This window comes from Psammomys obesus, unplaced genomic scaffold (assembly GCF_907164565.1).
Source record: "Psammomys obesus unplaced genomic scaffold, mPsaObe1.curated_primary_1811, whole genome shotgun sequence".
In the NCBI taxonomy this organism is placed as follows: Eukaryota; Metazoa; Chordata; class Mammalia; order Rodentia; family Muridae; genus Psammomys; species Psammomys obesus.
Window position 1 is genome coordinate 337,180 of NW_026592548.1, and position 16,853 is coordinate 354,032.

General features: G+C 37.9%; 1 protein-coding gene across 1 annotated transcript in view; it reads right to left on the bottom strand.

Moving 5' to 3' along the window:
• Positions 1-15,273, bottom strand: part of Rpe65 (retinoid isomerohydrolase RPE65) — a 22,624-nt gene extending 7,351 nt beyond the window's left edge. Inside the window, exons 1-6 of the mRNA XM_055614410.1 lie at positions 15,263-15,273; positions 13,899-13,981; positions 10,648-10,798; positions 8,080-8,187; positions 7,847-7,988; positions 6,203-6,350 (exon numbers count right to left, since the gene is read on the bottom strand). Coding sequence (XP_055470385.1) covers positions 6,203-6,350; positions 7,847-7,988; positions 8,080-8,187; positions 10,648-10,798; positions 13,899-13,981; positions 15,263-15,273 — 643 coding nt within the window. The remainder of the gene's footprint in view (positions 1-6,202; positions 6,351-7,846; positions 7,989-8,079; positions 8,188-10,647; positions 10,799-13,898; positions 13,982-15,262) is intronic.
• Positions 15,274-16,853: the final 1,580 nt, after the last annotated feature.

Sequence of the window (16,853 nt, forward strand, 5' to 3'; positions counted from 1 at the left end):
CACACACACACACACACACACACACACACACACACACACACACACACGCTTACTCCCCCACAATAACGAATCTGCACCAGTGGTTTTCCTTCCTTAGGTACAACCTTAGCAGCAGCACACACTCTCAAACAACTGGACCTCCCTGAACTTCCTGAAGAATACTCCAGAGACCAGAGAAAGACAGCTCCAGTCTGAAGTTCAGACTCAAGGATAAAACAGTGAAGATCACATATAAGCAAATGTCCAAAGGTAGGTGTAAGAACTCACCCAACAAAAACCAGGACACCATGGACCCACCAGCAACTCCCAAAATCAACGGATATTTTAACTCAGAGGAAACATAGGAAAATGACTTTAAAGCTATGCTTATGCAGTTGTTAGAGGAACAAAAAGAGGAAATGAACAGAGCTCTCAAAGAAATACAGGAGACTATAACTGCCCACGTACAGGAACAATTAGAGACATATAGAAAAGAAACAAACAAAAAAATAGCCACATTCACTCAGATGCAAGAAATGATCCAAAGCATGAAAACAGAACTAGAACCTATAAAGAAAACACAGAGAAAACCCTGGAACTGGAGAACTTAGAGAAAAGATCAGGAACCACAAAGGTAAGCATCACCAATAGAATACAAAAGAAGGAAGAGAGAATCTCAGGTGCTAACGATACACTGGCTGAAATTGATTCCTCCCTAAAGAAAAGGTAAAATCAGAAAAGTTCCAAACACAAAACAAAACAAAACAAAAACAAAAACAAAAACAAAAAAAAATTAAGGACACCATGAAAAGACGAAACCTAAGAATAATAGGAATAGTTGAAAGAGAAGACTCCAGGCTCCAAGGACCGAAAAATATTTTCAAGAAAATCATAGAAGAAAATTTTCCCAACTTAAAGAAAGAGATGTCTATAAATATACAAAAAGCTTACAGAACACCAAATAGACTAGACCAGAAAAGGAATACTTCATGTCACATCATAGTCAAAACTCTAAACCTATAAAACAAAGAAAAAATATTAAAGGCAGCAAGGGAAAAAGGCCAAGTAACATATGAAGGTAGACCAATCAGAATCATGCCAGACTTCTCATCAGAAACTATGAAAGCCAGAAGGGCCTGGGCAGAGGTTATGCAGTCTTTAAGGGAACACAGATCCTAACCCAAACTACTATACCCAGCAAAGCTTTCAATCAACATAGTTGGAGAAAACAAAATATTCCATGATAAAACTAAATTTAAGCAATATCTACACAGCAACCCAGCCCTACAGAAAATACTAGAAGAAAAGCTCCAATCCGATGAAAACAACTACACCAAAGAAAATATAGAATACAGATAATTTCCCAACATAAATTAAAAGAAAAAAAAAAGCAATGTAAGACCACCAACTCCACAATAAAAGGAACTAACAGTCATTGGTCATTATTATCTATCAACAAAAATGGTCCCAACTCTCCAATAAAAAGACACAGACCAACAGAATGGTTGCAGAAACAGGATCCAACATTCTGCTGCAATCCAAGAAACACACCTATGCAAAAAAGATAAACACTACCTCAGAGTAAAGGGCTGGAAAAAAGCTTTTCAGGCAAATGGACCCAAAAAAACAAGTGGGGGTAGCAATCCTAATATCTAATAAAATAGACTTTCAACCAAAATTAATCATACAAGATAAGGAAGGGCGCTTCCTACTCATCAAAGGAAAATTCCAACAGGAGGACATCACAATTTTGAACATCTATGCACCAAATACAAGTCCATCTACATTTGTAAAAGAAACATTATTAAAGCTGAAATCACACATTGATTCCAACACCTTAATAGTGGGAAAATTCAACACTCCACTCTTACCAAGAGACAGGTCATCCGGTCAGAAGCAAAACAGGGAAACAAGGGCACTTACAGAGGCCCTAAATCAAATGGACCTAATAGATGTCTACAGAACTTTCCACCCCAAATCAAAAGAGTATACCCTCTTTTCAGTACCTCATGGAACCTTCTCCAAAATAGACCATATAGTTGGTCACAAAGCAAACCTCAGCAGATACAAGAAGATTGAAATAATCCCTTGTATCCTATCTGACCATCATGGTCTAAAGCTGGACCTCAACCACAACAGAAACAACAAAAAACCTGCACATACATAGAAACTGAACAACTCACTACTCAATGACAGCTTGGTTAGGGAAGAAATAAAGAAAGAAATTAAAGACTTCCTAGAATTCAATGAAAATGAAAGCACAACATACCCAAACTTATGGGACACAAGGAAGGCAGTGCTAAGAGGAAAGCTCATAGCACTAATTGCCTCTGAGAAGAAATTTGAAACATCACATACAAACAACTTAAAGGCCTAACCAAAAGCCCTAGAAAAAAAAGAAAGCAGATACACTCAAAAGGAGCAGACGGCTGGAAATAATCAAACTCAGGGCTGAAATCAATCAATTAGAAACAAATAAAACTATTCAAAGAATCAATGAAACCAAGAGTTGGTTCTTTGAGAAAATCAACAAGATAGACAAGCCCTTAGATAAACTAACAAAAAGGTAGAGAGGAACTATTCAAATCAGCAAAATCAGAAATGAAAAGGGGGACATAACTACAGACACCGAGGAAATCCAAACAATCATTAGGGCTTACTACAAAAGCCTATATGCCACAAAATTTGAAAATCTAAATGAAATGGAAAATTTTCATGATAGATTCTATTTACCTAAGTTAAGTCAAGATCAGGTTGAAAGATTGAATAGTCCCATATCCCCCAAAGAAATAGAAGCAGTAATCAAAAGTCTTCCTTCCAAAAGAGCCCAGAGCCAGATGGTTTCAGTGCAGAATTCTACAAGACCTTCAGAGAAGAGCTAACTCCAATTCTCTTCAAACTATTCCACAAAACAGAAACAGAAGGAACATTATCAAACTCATTCTATGAAGCTACAGTTACCTTGATACCTAAACCACACAAAGATCCAACAAAAAAGAGAACTTTAGACCTATCTCTCTTATGAATATTGACACAAAAATACTCAATAAAATACTTGCAAACTGGATTCAAGAACACATAAAAGATATCATCCACCATGACCAAGTAGGCTTGATCCCAGGCATGCAAGGGAGGTTCAATATACAGAAATCCATTAACGTCATCCATCATATAAATAGACTGAAGGAGAAAAACAACGTGATCATCTCCTTAGATGCCGAAAAAGCACTGGACAAAGTCCAACACCCATTCATGTTTAAAGTCTTGGAGAGATCTAGGAAACAAGGCACATACCTAAACATAATAAAGACAATATACAGCAAGCCTATAGCCAACATCAAACTCAATGGAGAGAAACTTAAATCGACCCCACTGAAATCAGGAACAAGGCAAAGCTGCCCATTGTCTCCACATCTCTTCAACATAGTACTTGAAGTCCTAGCTAGAACAATAAAACAACTAAAGGTGATCAAGGAGATACAAATTGGAAAGGAAGAAGTCAAAATATCACTGTTTGCAGATGATATGATAGTATACATGAGCGACCCCAAAAATTCAACCAGAGAACTCCTTCAACTATTAAACACCTTCAGCAAAGTGGCTGGATACAAAATCAACTAAAAAAAAAAAAATCAGAAGCCCTTCTGTATACCAATACAAAAGGGCCGAGAAAGAAATTAGGGAAACAACACCCTTCACAATAGCACTAATAACATAAAATACCTTGGGGTGACTCTAACCAAGCAAATGAAAGACCTGTTTGAGAAAAAATTCAAGTCTCTGAAGAAAGAAATTGAAGAAGATCTCAGAAGATGGAAAGATCTCCCGTGCTCATGGATTGATAGTATTAACATAGTGAAAATGGCCATTCTGCCAAAAGCAATCTACAGATTCAATGCAATTCCCATCAAAATACCAACACAATTCTTTACAGACCTTGAAAGAAAAATTCTCAAATTCATATGTAGAAACAAAAACCCAGAATTTCCAAAATAATTCTGTACAACAACAGATCATCTTGAGTTATCTCCATCCCTGATCTCAAGCTGTACTACTGAGCAATAGTAATAAAAACTGCATGGTATTCGCATAGAAACAGAAAGAAGGATCAAGGGAACTGAATAGAAGACCCAGAAACAAACCCACACATTTATGAATACTTGATTTTTGACAAAGAATCCAAAACCATTCAATGGAAAAAAGACAGCATCTTCAACAAATGGTGCTGGTCCAACTGGATGTCTACATGCAGAAAAATGAAAATAGATCCATATTTATCACCCTGCACAAAACTAAAGTCTAAGTGGCTCAAAGACCTCAACATAAAACCAGATACATTAAATCGATTAGAAGAAAAAGTAGGGAAGACCCTAGAACTTATTGGCACAGGAGACTACTTCCTGAACAGAACACCAACAGCACAGGCTCTAAGATCAATAATAAATAAATGGGACCTCATGAAACTGAATAGCTTCTGTAAAGCAAAAGACACTGTCATCAAAACAAAACAACAGCCTACAGACTGGGAAAGGAGCTTCACCAACTGTATATCTGACAGAGGGCTAATATCCAGTATATCTAAAGAACTCAAGAAGTTAAAAAGCAACAAATTAAGCAATCCAATTAAAAAATAGGGCATGGAGTTAAACAGAGAACTCTCTGTAGAAGACTGTAGAATGGCAGAAAAACACTTAAAGAAATGCTCAATGTCCTTAGCCATCAGGGAGATGCAAATCAAAATGACCCTGAGATTTAACCTTACAACCATCAGAATGGCTAAGATGAATAACTCAACTGACAACACATGCTGGAGAGGATGCAGAGAAAGGGGAACCCTCCTCCATTGCTGGTGGGAATGCAACCTTGTACAACCACTTTGGAAATCAATCTGGCGCTTTCTCAGACAAATAGGAATAGTGATTCCTCAAGATCCAGCTATACCACTCCTAGGCATATATCCAAAATATGCTCAAGTACACAACAAGGACATTTGCTCAACCATGTTTATAGCAGCTTTAATCGTAATATCCAGAACCTGGAAACAACCCAGATGTCCCTCAGTTGGGGAATGGATACAGAAATTGTGATATTTTTACACAGTGGAATACTACTCAGCAATTAAAAACAAGGAAATCATGAAATTTGCAGGCAAATGGTGGGACCTAGAAAAGATGATCCCGAGTGAGGTATCCCAAAAGCAGAAAGACACACATGGTATATACTCACTTATATCGACCTATAAAAGAGGATAAATGTACTGAAATCTATACAACTAAAGAAGATAAGCAAGAAAGAAGACTTGGGGTAAGATGACCAATCCTCACTTAGAAAGACAAATGGAATGAACATTGGATGTAGGAGAAAACAAGTAACAGGACAGGAGCCTACCACAGACGGCCTCTGAAAGACTCTACCTAGCAGTGTATCTAAGCAGATATTATGACTCATAACCAAACCATCGGCAGAGTGCAGGGAATCATGAAAGAAAGGGGTATTAGTAAGACCTGGAGAGTATAGGAGAGCCACAAGGACCAAATATACCAGGGAACAAGGGTCTTTCATGAGACTGTTTCTCCAACCAAGGACCATGTATAGATATAACCTAGAACCCCTGCTCGGATATAGTCCATAGTAGCTCAGTGTCCAAATGGGTTCAGAGGGGAACAGAGACTATTTCTGACATGAACTCAACTGCGAGCTCTTCCACTCCCCTCCCAGGAGGGAAGAGCAGCCTGGCTAGGCCACAGAAGAGGACATTGCAGCCAGTCCTGAGGAGACCTGATAAGTTAGGGTCAGATGGAGGGGGAGGAGGTCCCCCTCATTAGTGGACTTGGAAAAGGGCAAGGAGAAGACAAGGGAGGGGGGTAGGATTGGGAGGGAATGAGGGAGGGAGCTACGTCTGGGATACAAAGTAAATAACCTGTGATTAATATAAAAAATAAAAAATGTAACTAATTAAAAAAAGAAAAAAAAACAGATAAATTTAAATCCAAAAAATTAAATACATGCATATGGTAGATCGTGAAAAATAGTAGAATAAAACCTGGCCACTTGCTTTCCAGATTTTGAGGCCATCATTGTTTACTGTTCTGCCTCTTGACACTAGTCACCTGGCAGTACAGGATTGACAGCAAGTCTTATCAAGTCTTTTATTTCCACCAACTTTTTTTTTTTTTCAGTAATAGTAACACCCTCCCCTACTGGAGGAAAAATATAGCCTCACCTGCCCTCAGTGGAGGGATCTTAATAATGTTGTAGGCAACTGAAAAATTTTTCCCAAAGCAATTGCCAATGTTGTAAACAGTTCCATCACTTTCAATATGTGGATGTGCGGTGGCACCATTAACTGAAACATAATTGCAAAGATCAACCTGTGGAATGAAAGATAAATCATGGGTGCCCTGTCAGTTTTAGTTGTACACTATGAATAGGACATTGGATATGGTATTGAAATTGAGGTTCTTAACAAACTAATTGCAGGATATGTCAAATCCTTTATTCTAACTCTTTGAAATAAACATCATATTAATGCTATTTATAGTCCTGAATTTCATAACTGGTTCCCTAGATAGAGCTTATTGCCTTTGTCCTCTCATTCCCAAGTAAACACCTTATAGTATAACTGGTTGTATAATTTCTTTGCTCAAAGACTTTCAGTAATTTTCCATAAGAAAACAGATTATTTCAAAATTCTAGCTCATTATTCAAGCTTTCACTTTCACCCTACTGTTTCCCACTGCTTCCTTATAAACCATCTACACTTCTAGATGACTAGTTCTCAGTTTAAGGTATTATTGTCCCCTACCTGAAATATCAGAGCCATTTTTGACTTCCATGGTGATCAAAGACATTTATAGTATTTAGTAGAAAAAGTCAGGCTCATCAAACCTTTGCAGCTTATGGGCCAGCCTACAGTGATCAGCTCTCTCCTGTGTCTAAAGCTTCCACAGAGAACTGTTGTCCTAAAGTAATTATTTTCAGTTTCTGCAAACATGTCCATTATTTCCTCATCTCTGTGACTTCAGTCATGCAACCCCTCACTTTAGAATGTTCTTTGATCAAATTCACTGAAGTTACATGCATTCTGATGAAATGCAAGTGTTCGAACTTTGATCGCATGTTTCTCTACCGTAAACAACTGCCTTGACACATACTTTTGTATCTGCTTTTCTTAGATTTACATTTTCTTAAAAGATTTATCACATTCTGAATTCTGCTATTGTATGCCTCTTTGATTTCCCTATCTAGAAGTTTAAACCTACTAAAGTCAAGCACAATACTTTTCAAAAATATGTTAAAACATACTTATTTGAGATTATTTAAGTAATACTCATGAAGACTGCATATGTTCTTAGCAAAATTATTATTTTTTAATATTTTGATCAATATTATTCCATTAAAACATAGTTTTATTTCTAAAAGGGGGACAAATTGGTGAAACTAAAATGCTTAGAACCACCAATGGCAGGTTTTAAATATTAATAGCTGCAATTTTTAACACTGGTACATACAATCCAAGCTAGTCTATTATACTTTAAAGGTCAGAGACAGTGTTGTGCTACTCATTGTTATATCCCTTGTATCTTACTAAAGTTTTGATACATGAAACAGTCTCAGAAAATATTTGTGTTATGATTGAATGAATGGTGTTTTAAGTTATTTCTTCCCATCTATGTAGGTATTTAAAAATGTTATAGATTAAGAAATAAATTTCATCCTATGTTACATATCTAGTAGTTGGTGACCAGCTAGAAGTTGAAACTTATTCGGCCTCATATTTTCTTTCTGTCAAATTTATCCTAATGTTTTAATTCTAAGTTTGCAATTTTATGTGTTTGAGCCATGTCCCCTGAGCACAGTGTCCTACCTGTTTAATTGTCTCCAAGGTCTCAGGGTTAATCTTTGTGATAAAGTTGGTCTCTGTGCATGCATAGTAATCTTCTCCCACAGGGTAGATATTTACAAGGGCATTGTCAGTAACCTCTACCCCTCGAAAGTAAGAAAAAAACCTGTAGAAGCAAATGTTTTTTTGCAGTTCAATAACCTTTAAGCTACATAAACAAAAGGGGCTGATATTAAATGCAGTTTGGTTTCATTAACCTGGAAAATATATTCTTGCAGGGGTCTGGGAAAGCACAGGTGCCAAATTCTGTTATGACAATCCTCTTCTCAGTCATTGCTCGAACATAAGCATCAGTGCGGATGAATCTGAAGGACATTGAGAAATGGAGAAGGACACAAGTGGGCTATCCATGCAAGACAGATGAAGCTGGGAGTCACTCAATGTGTTTTCATCAAAATGGAATCATGAACCCAAAAAGAATAGAAATAACCAATCAGCTCCCTTTATTGGGATAACAAAAGGAATTAGCTTAAATTGAGTCTTCTAAACCTAGCTGTAATTGATAGGGAAACAGAGACACCCAACATTAAGTGATTGATATATGTAATTGTGACATTGCCTAGAGTCAGACAAAGTAAATGTCCCATATATCAGACCCCCACAGTGTGGTGGGAGTTTTTGTCAACTTGACTTAAATTAGAATTCTTTGGGGGAAGAGAAAACTTTCATGAAAAGATGCCTCCATCAGATTTTCTGTAGGCAAGTCCATGGGCCATTATTTATTTATTATTATTAATGATTGATGTAGGATTGACCAGCTCATTGTGGTTGGAACCACCACTAGGCAGGTGAGATCAGAAAACAGGCTGAAGACTGGATTAATGGCTCAGCCATTAAGATTACTGGCTGCTCTTCCAGATGACTTCCTTTCAATTCCCAGCACCCATGTTTCTGGCTCACAACCATAACTGCACTCCCAGGGTATCTGACTTCATCTTCTGGCTTCTGCAGGCACAGTATGAATGTGGTACACAGACATTCATATAGGCAAACATACACATGAAATAAAATTTCCAAAAAAATTTTTTAAAGAAAGCAGAGAGGTAGAGAGGAGGGAGGAAAGGAGGGAGGGAGGAGAGAGAGAGAAAAAGAGAGAGGAAGCAATATAAAAAACCTGTAGGCAGTACTCATTGTCTATATTCCATCCTGACTCCTTCTTGCCTGCCTTGACTTCCCCTGGTGATGAAAGGTGTGTAAAATAAAATACACACCTTTCTTACCCAAGTTGTTCTTGGTAATGACATTTATTACAGAAATGGGAAACAAAACTAGGACATATGAGTACTTCGCACATGTAGCTCATCACATTATAGGACACAACATGATGGATTATATTCCTTTCACTAATTCGACCCTATGTCTCTCTTTAATTTTAGAATTTATTGTACACTTATTTTTGAATTTTGTTTCTTCCACAGGCTGATCTGTTGAGCCATTTCCTAAACTACATAGCCAATGCTGCCTGAAGTTTATTGCATGGAGGGCAAAGTAAATTCTGGTGTTGTGCTTTTAGGAAGAAGAATGCATATGAAAGTATATATTAGAAGGTTATTAGAAAGCTTTGACTGAAATCCAAAATTGCTTTCCTAGAAAAACTTAGGCTTGGGAGGCAGGCCTTGCTTCTCTTTTTTCCACAGTTCAAATCCTATTATAGTTTTCCCTTACTCTTCCTTTGATTTATCTCCAATATGCTTGAAATTCAGGGTGATCATACTACTAACAGGCCTGAATATTCAAATAGGAATCAGGATATATCTTGTGCTGGTGTGTGGTCTTTTTGGAATGATAGCTTTAGCAATAACTCTTTATTGTTTGTTATTTTTATTAAATTATTATTACTAATATTATTACATGTATCCATGTATGTCTGTGTAGTACATGTGTGCCTGTTTCCCACAAAGGCCAGAAAGAGCATCAGAATTGGTCTAGAACTGCAGACAGTTGTGAGCAGCAGCTACCATGGTGGTCAAAATTTGGCAGAGTATCTGTTGAGACCACCCCCCTCCTTTTCTCTCTCTTTGTTTCTCCTCCTATCCTTCTCTCTCATTTCTGTGGCATACTGGGTTCCTCCCTCCTTTTGTGGAATACATTTTCTTTCCGTGTGTGTGTGTGTGTGTGTGTGTGTGTGTGTGTGTGTGTGTGTACAGAGCATGTGCATGTGTCACATAAAGATTTCAGAGGAAAACTTGCTGGAGGCAATTTTCTTCTGTTATGTGGGGATTGAATTAAGGTAGTCAGGCTTAATGGCATATACATGTACATGATGAGCCATTTCACAAGCTGGCTCTCAGACCTTTCTGATGATTAATAATGAAAGAAACCAAGATAACCAGTAGTCTAACAGTCGCAACAGTAATCGCAGCTTTTGTTTCTAATGCATTATTACTAGGAGTTAAGTATTTTATTTTCACTTAGTAATGAGTAGATTCTATAGACTATATCCTACCATTTCTTTCATCTTACAGATGACAAACAAAGAGTGGCCAATTTCCTGTTAGAAGTCATCAGTCAAGACAAAGTGGTACCTAGTGAATTCAGGATTTGAATACAGCCATGTTTGGCTCTAAGCTCTTGACTCCCATTAACTTATTTTAGCATTCTCAGGTGACTTTGCAAATATATAGACCTGGTAGACCATGAAGAAAGAAGAAAGAAATGAGTTTGGAGCTCTGTTCTGGCTTCAGAAAGGTGAAAGTTCACACAGGAGGAGAATTGAGATATGGTTACTCTGGTGAGGCCAGTCATGGAATAGAGTGCTGACTTACCTTCTGTAGTATGTGACATGGCCTTCCTTAAAGTCAAACTTGTGCAAAAGGGCTTGTCCATCAAACAAGTGATAAAAAGGCTCAGATCCAACTTCAAAGAGCCCTGGCCCACATCGAAGAAGGCTGCCAGTGAGCCAGATGGGAATCCTACCTGCAGCAAAGTGAGATAGCAGGTGGAACCAATTGCCTAGGTGCCTGTTCATTTGTTGTTTGTCAGTGTATCTTTGGATAGAACACCAGGTTTCTTAAGCAATTTGGTGGGTTAAAAAGTAGAGGGTTGGATTTCAGAAGCATGGGTCAAAATACTAAAACTAAGTATGTTGATATAAAACTTTTTTTTTTTTAAATTTTGAGACAGGGTTTTTACTATGCCTCTTTTGATGACTTTTCCTCAGTTTACAGACCAAGCTAGCCTCAAACTCAGATGCACTGCCCTTGTGTCTTGAGTGGTGAGATTAAAGGTGTGTTACTAGTAAGTCCATCTAGAAGAAATCTTTTAAATGAAGCAACAAGAATGCTGAGTTCTTAAAATATGAAATTCCCATTTCTCTTAAGATATGAATAAATACTCTTTATGAAATTCAATCTATGTGGCAGAGAAGATAACAGGGCTAGGTATCAGGACCTGGACTCAGATGTAGGATAAATTTCTGCCTTTTCTAAGAGCCTTAGTTTCCTCATTTCAAAAATGAGGAGCACCCAAATTGTCATTGGGCACTTTCTTCTTCCACAGTGAACCTTGGCTAAACCTCTTATTCCTAGAAAAGTACAACATGTTTGCTCAGTCCTTACTAAGTCTTTATCTTCAAACAAATTGATTGTTGCCTACAAATCAAGTTCAACAGCCTAGCAGACATTAGATAAAAATTAGGTAACAATGTTTGCCTAGTCTGAAAGTTGATGTTTGAAACTAAACCTAGATTGTAGTACTACCAAATAGCTTAGTGTTGACTGGACTCCTCTTTCATAGAGCAGAAAGCAGAGAAAAGATGTGCCCAACCACAACATTTTCCATAGCATCTAGTTATACCCAGCCAAGCCTGTGTGAATCATATGGGGTCTTTGGACAGAGTTGATAATAGCAATAGTGACTGCTATCTTATTGCTACTTGGCGTCTAGTATTGGATGAGTCATTCTATCTTAATTACCTTAGCCTTCACAATATCCCCACAAGATAAATGCTGGTCTTTAGCAAGTGAGGGAATTGAAATCCAAAAAAATTTAAGACACTGATAGGATTCACAGATGGTGAAATAATAGGACTGTAACAACACTGTCACTTGCAAATGCTTTTGATGTAACAGGTACTACACCATCATTCTTCAGTGCAAAACTCTCAGAGACTTGACACCAGGCTCTCATTTAAGATTTTTGTGACATTTTCTGATGGTAGGTATTGAGCAAGTCACTGTCAGATTGAAGATAACAAAGGTATAGTCTTTATTCTCAAGGAATTTCAGTTAAGTAACATATAACTACCCTGAAGAAATAGAGTGAAGATGAATGAGAGGAGATTTTTTTGAGAGATTTTCTAATTAAATTTTTATTTTTTATATATTAATTACAGTTTATTAATTTTTAATCCCAGCTGTAGGCCCTCCCTCATCTTCTCCCATGTCCCTCTCCAAGTCCATTGATAGGGGAGGTCCTCTTCCCCTTCCATCTGAACCTAGCTTATCAGGTCTCATCAGGATTGGCTGCATGGTCCTCCTCTGTGGCTTAGCAAGGATGCCCCCCACCTCAGTGCTGGGGTGATCAAAGAGCCCACCACTGAGTTCATGTCAGAGACAGTCCCTGTTCCCCTTACTAGGATACCCGCATCTGAGCAGGGGTTCTAGGTAATAACCATGAATAGTCCCTAGTTGGAATGTCAGTCTCAGAAAAGACCCCTGTGTCCAGAAATTCTGGTCTGTTAATCTCCTGTGGAGCTTCTGTCCTCTGCAGGTCTTACTATCTCCCCCTTCTTTCCTAAGATTCCCTGCACTCTGCCCAGTTTGGTTATGAGTCTAAGCATCTGCTTTGATACAGTGCTAGATAGTCTTTCAGAGGACCTCTGTGGTAGGCTCCTGTCCTGTTCCTTGTTTTCTCCTTCTTCCAATGTCCACACCATTTGTCTTTCTGAGTGAGGATTGATCATCTTATCCAGGATCCTCCTTCTTGCTTAGATTTTAGTATGTATATCTTATATTATATGTCTAATATCCACTTATCAGTGAGTATATACCATGTGTGTTTTTCTGCTTCTGGGATATCTCACTTAGGATGATCTTTTCTAGATTTACCATTTGCCTGCAAATTTCATGATTTCCTTATTTTTAACTGCTGAGTAGTATTCCATTGTGTAAATGTACCACAATTTCTGTATCCATTGAGAAGAGATTTCTTTTTCTTTCTTGTATCTTTCTTTTTTTTTTTTTTTTTTTTTTTCTTTTTCAAGACAGGGTTGGCTGTCCTGGAATTCACTCTGTAGACCAGGTTGGTCTCAAACTTACTGAGATCCACCTGCCTCTGCCTCCTAAACGCTACGATTAAAGGCATGTGCCCCTACTGGCAGGCAGGAGATGCATTCTTAATCTAAAAACTTGAAGTTCAAAAGTAACACTAGAAGCAAATTCAATCCCTGAATGTCTTAAGTCTTATCTTTGTCCTCCCATCTTACTCTTCACTTTTCCCGTAGGTTCAGATCCTCAGAAAATTTAAAATCATTCTCTCGGTGTTTATGTATGGGCATGTGCCAAAGCAGGCATTTTGAGGCCAGAAGACAACTTGACATTGGTTTTCTACATGTGGTAGAAAGGTTGAGAGTCAAACTCAGGTTTGTCAAATTTGGTGCCAAGAGCCTTTGTCTTTACCTGTTGAACTGTCTTGTTTACCTCATGAGTATTTTTTCTTTAATGAACTAATAAATAAACCAGTAAAAAATCACTGGTTACACTGGACTGTTATACAGGTTTATTTGATTTCATTTTATTTAATAAAAAAATTTACAAAAAGGCAAAACAAACAAATGAGCTCCATATTTCCTTCCCTGTGTTGTAGAAAACAGGACCAGTACAGAGACCTGAATGAATACAAAACCTGAGAAAAATTATCTTGACTGAGAAGAAAGGTTTCAAAAGCATCATACTGTGGTAGCCTGAACTCAGTACTCAGAGGCTAAAGCAAGAAGAGTTTTACACCAACCTAGGCTCTAGAGCAAGACCCCAGTTTATACACAGTCAATAAGCAAGCCAAGATCAATAAGACCAACCTGTGACATGAGCTGTTAGTGGTGAGGACATTTCCTCCACAGTTTCAAATAGTTTCTTGTAGCCACCAGCAGGATGTTCAATTCTGAAATGTTAGGGTTATGAGAAATAAATAGGTTGATATTCAAAGTTACCAGGGAATCAGAGTCAATGCTCTTGGAGAAGGGTGCATTGAGGAATCTTTCCAGTTTGCATGCAGCCCATTCTTTTAGGGTTTTATGGGTGCTGTTCAAGCCCTTCCTGTCATGTCAGACAGAATATTCCTACTTTTAGTAAAGGTGTTCATATGGTCCTAATCCTCTCTATATAGTTTTTCATGGTCCTGAAAACATATCAACTAATCCTGCTGTGTTCACTTCTCTTCCTGAGTTGTGACGGTCACAATTCTTCTCAAAAACTACTTGCCCTAGATACCCAGCTGAGGTACTTCTGACCTTCTTGTGGACTCATTCATTCAACGAGAATGACATAAGCATTCAGGGTCAAGTGTACCACCCCTTGTTATTTACCATATGATGCTATTAGTTCTTCCCATCATCTCATATCTTTACCAATCCCCAAGAGCTCTAGTACTTTCAAGAAGTAGCTCAAGAGATTCAGGTTCATCTCGGTGCAGTGGCACATGTCTGTATTCCAGCACTCGGGGAGGGCAGAGACAAGTGAATCTGTGTGAGTTCCAGGCCAGCCTGGTCTACAGATCTGTGTAGCTAAGGCTATACAGAGTAACCCTGTGTTTAAAACAAACAAACAAACAAACAAACAAACAAACAAACAAGCAAAACAAAACAAGAGATTCAGGTTCTATACTTGTTTGTGTGTATGTATTTCTTATGTCTTATCTTTGCTCTCACTTTATAACTTCTTAAAGAACAGTCTTAACTAGACCTCCTAATTATAACTACTTTTTATCCAGCACGATTGTTAGGCATTTTATAAACTTTGTATACAATATTTAAATTTCTCAACACTCTCCCACAAAAAAAGTAAATTTCTCAACACTGCAGTAGCATTAAGTAGTATTGTGATATCACTTCAAGAGTTGGAAAACCTTCAAAAGTTAAGTAATTTAGACTTAAAAGCATATGTAATTTACCAAAGACACACAGGTGGTAAATGACCAGGCAAGACATGAAACTCATATTTGTGTTCACAACTGCCCTTCAGGCCCATTGCAAGTTATACAGATCTCACCATCATCTAAATAAGAACTTTGTATATTCAGTTCACTGTTGGGAAAAAGATCTCCAGCCAGGCCTGAGGGCTGTCTTTAGCAAGCCATAACCCAATACTATTTCTGTAGGACATCCTAAAATACCCTTATTTACCATCACAAAGACATGATAAAAGGTCTGCCAGAGATACTTACTGGGTAGACATTTTTCTCCCAGTGAAGATTAGAGAGTTCTAGTACCAGCTGCAGGATGAGAAAGCAAGTCCTCAGCCAGGGCTCTTTTGTATCCTATCTAATCCCCATTGAAGGACTCTGTAGCTCTGGGAACCCGCACTATCCCTCAGCTGATGCAGGGTAACAATAGTGGCTTTCAGCACTTTAGATGCTTGCTCATTATTTGGGCTTGGTGTTCTCATGACAGTGTTTTGGCTGTTTTCCATAGACTTGGATCCTTCCCAAAGAGAATGAGAAGTGAGATGGATAGAAGGGAGCTGTGTGGGTTTGTCATGTCAGTCCTGAGCTGACCTCAGTCACCACACTTTCTCTAGTGTTCACCTCTGTCCACTACCTTTTTGCTCTCATCCTCACTGTGATTCATTTACTCAAGTATTAAAAAATATTTATTATACCTGATATAGAACTGGTTAGAGACAGCTCAGTCACTATCATTATGTTGTAACCCTCATAGTGATAGGGCACTGTTTGATAAAATTTAGCTATTGCTAACATTAGAGGTATATGGGGTGCTGTCATTGTATGTTTTAGCGCTGCTATTCTTCTTTGGCATACTTTAGTACCTAGGTCATTTCAACAAAGCTGAGAATTTTAGCTGTCATTTTTTGTTGTTGAGGATGAAACACTACATGTTCTTGCTTGTCACCATTGCTTGCCTTTTGTCTACCACTGACCTGACCATTGCTTTTGTTCTGCATTCAGAGACTGTAAACAATATCATGTTATTCACATGTCCACACTCATATTAAGATACTGTTATTATTAAGGACAGATATGTACTGTCCATAGGAGTCCTAAGAAAACAGACAAGATAGAGATAGTGAGGTAAATTGAAGGATAAATTTATACATAGTTATGACTACTTACCTTTATAAAACAAGACTATAGAACAAACAAAGTACTCAGAAAGATACTAGAAACTTTCACAGTTACTTGCATCAGGGTCACTAGCCCAATCAGAGAAAGAAAGAGAGGATGGTGGTAGCCCCAGTTCCTGGCCTTATTGGGGGTTCTGCTCATTCATGATAGTCCTAAGACTACGTAAGCCACTATATAGAGGAACTTAGGTAATAAATGTACAGTTAATTTCCCAAGCTTCATCTTTTAACTCTCCTAGAAATTATGTTAGCTTCCTAATATTCAAACTACTTGTGCTCAGCTTTTAGTTAAAGTTGGTTTCACCATTTGCAATGAAGGGTTCAATTTCTATAAAATGATGGTGGCACTCAGGAGGAATGTCTCTATTAACTTAGGAAGTCCTAGAAGAAAAAGAGAGCAAGCTGAGCTAAGAGGACTATACAAAGTGCCACTCAAAGAGCAAGCAATACAGAGTTGAGGCCAAACTTAAAAATCTTATAAACTTTAGATGGGAATGTAATACAGTGAACTAGAAAGGGGTAAAACTTGTTGCCCAGGTTGGTTTTAGTCAACTTGATATAAACTACCATTATCTGACAAGAGGGAACCATAATTGAGAAAATACCTCAATAAGATTGACTTGTAGGCAAGTCTCTGGGGCATTTTATTAATTAATGATTGAAGTGGACACAGC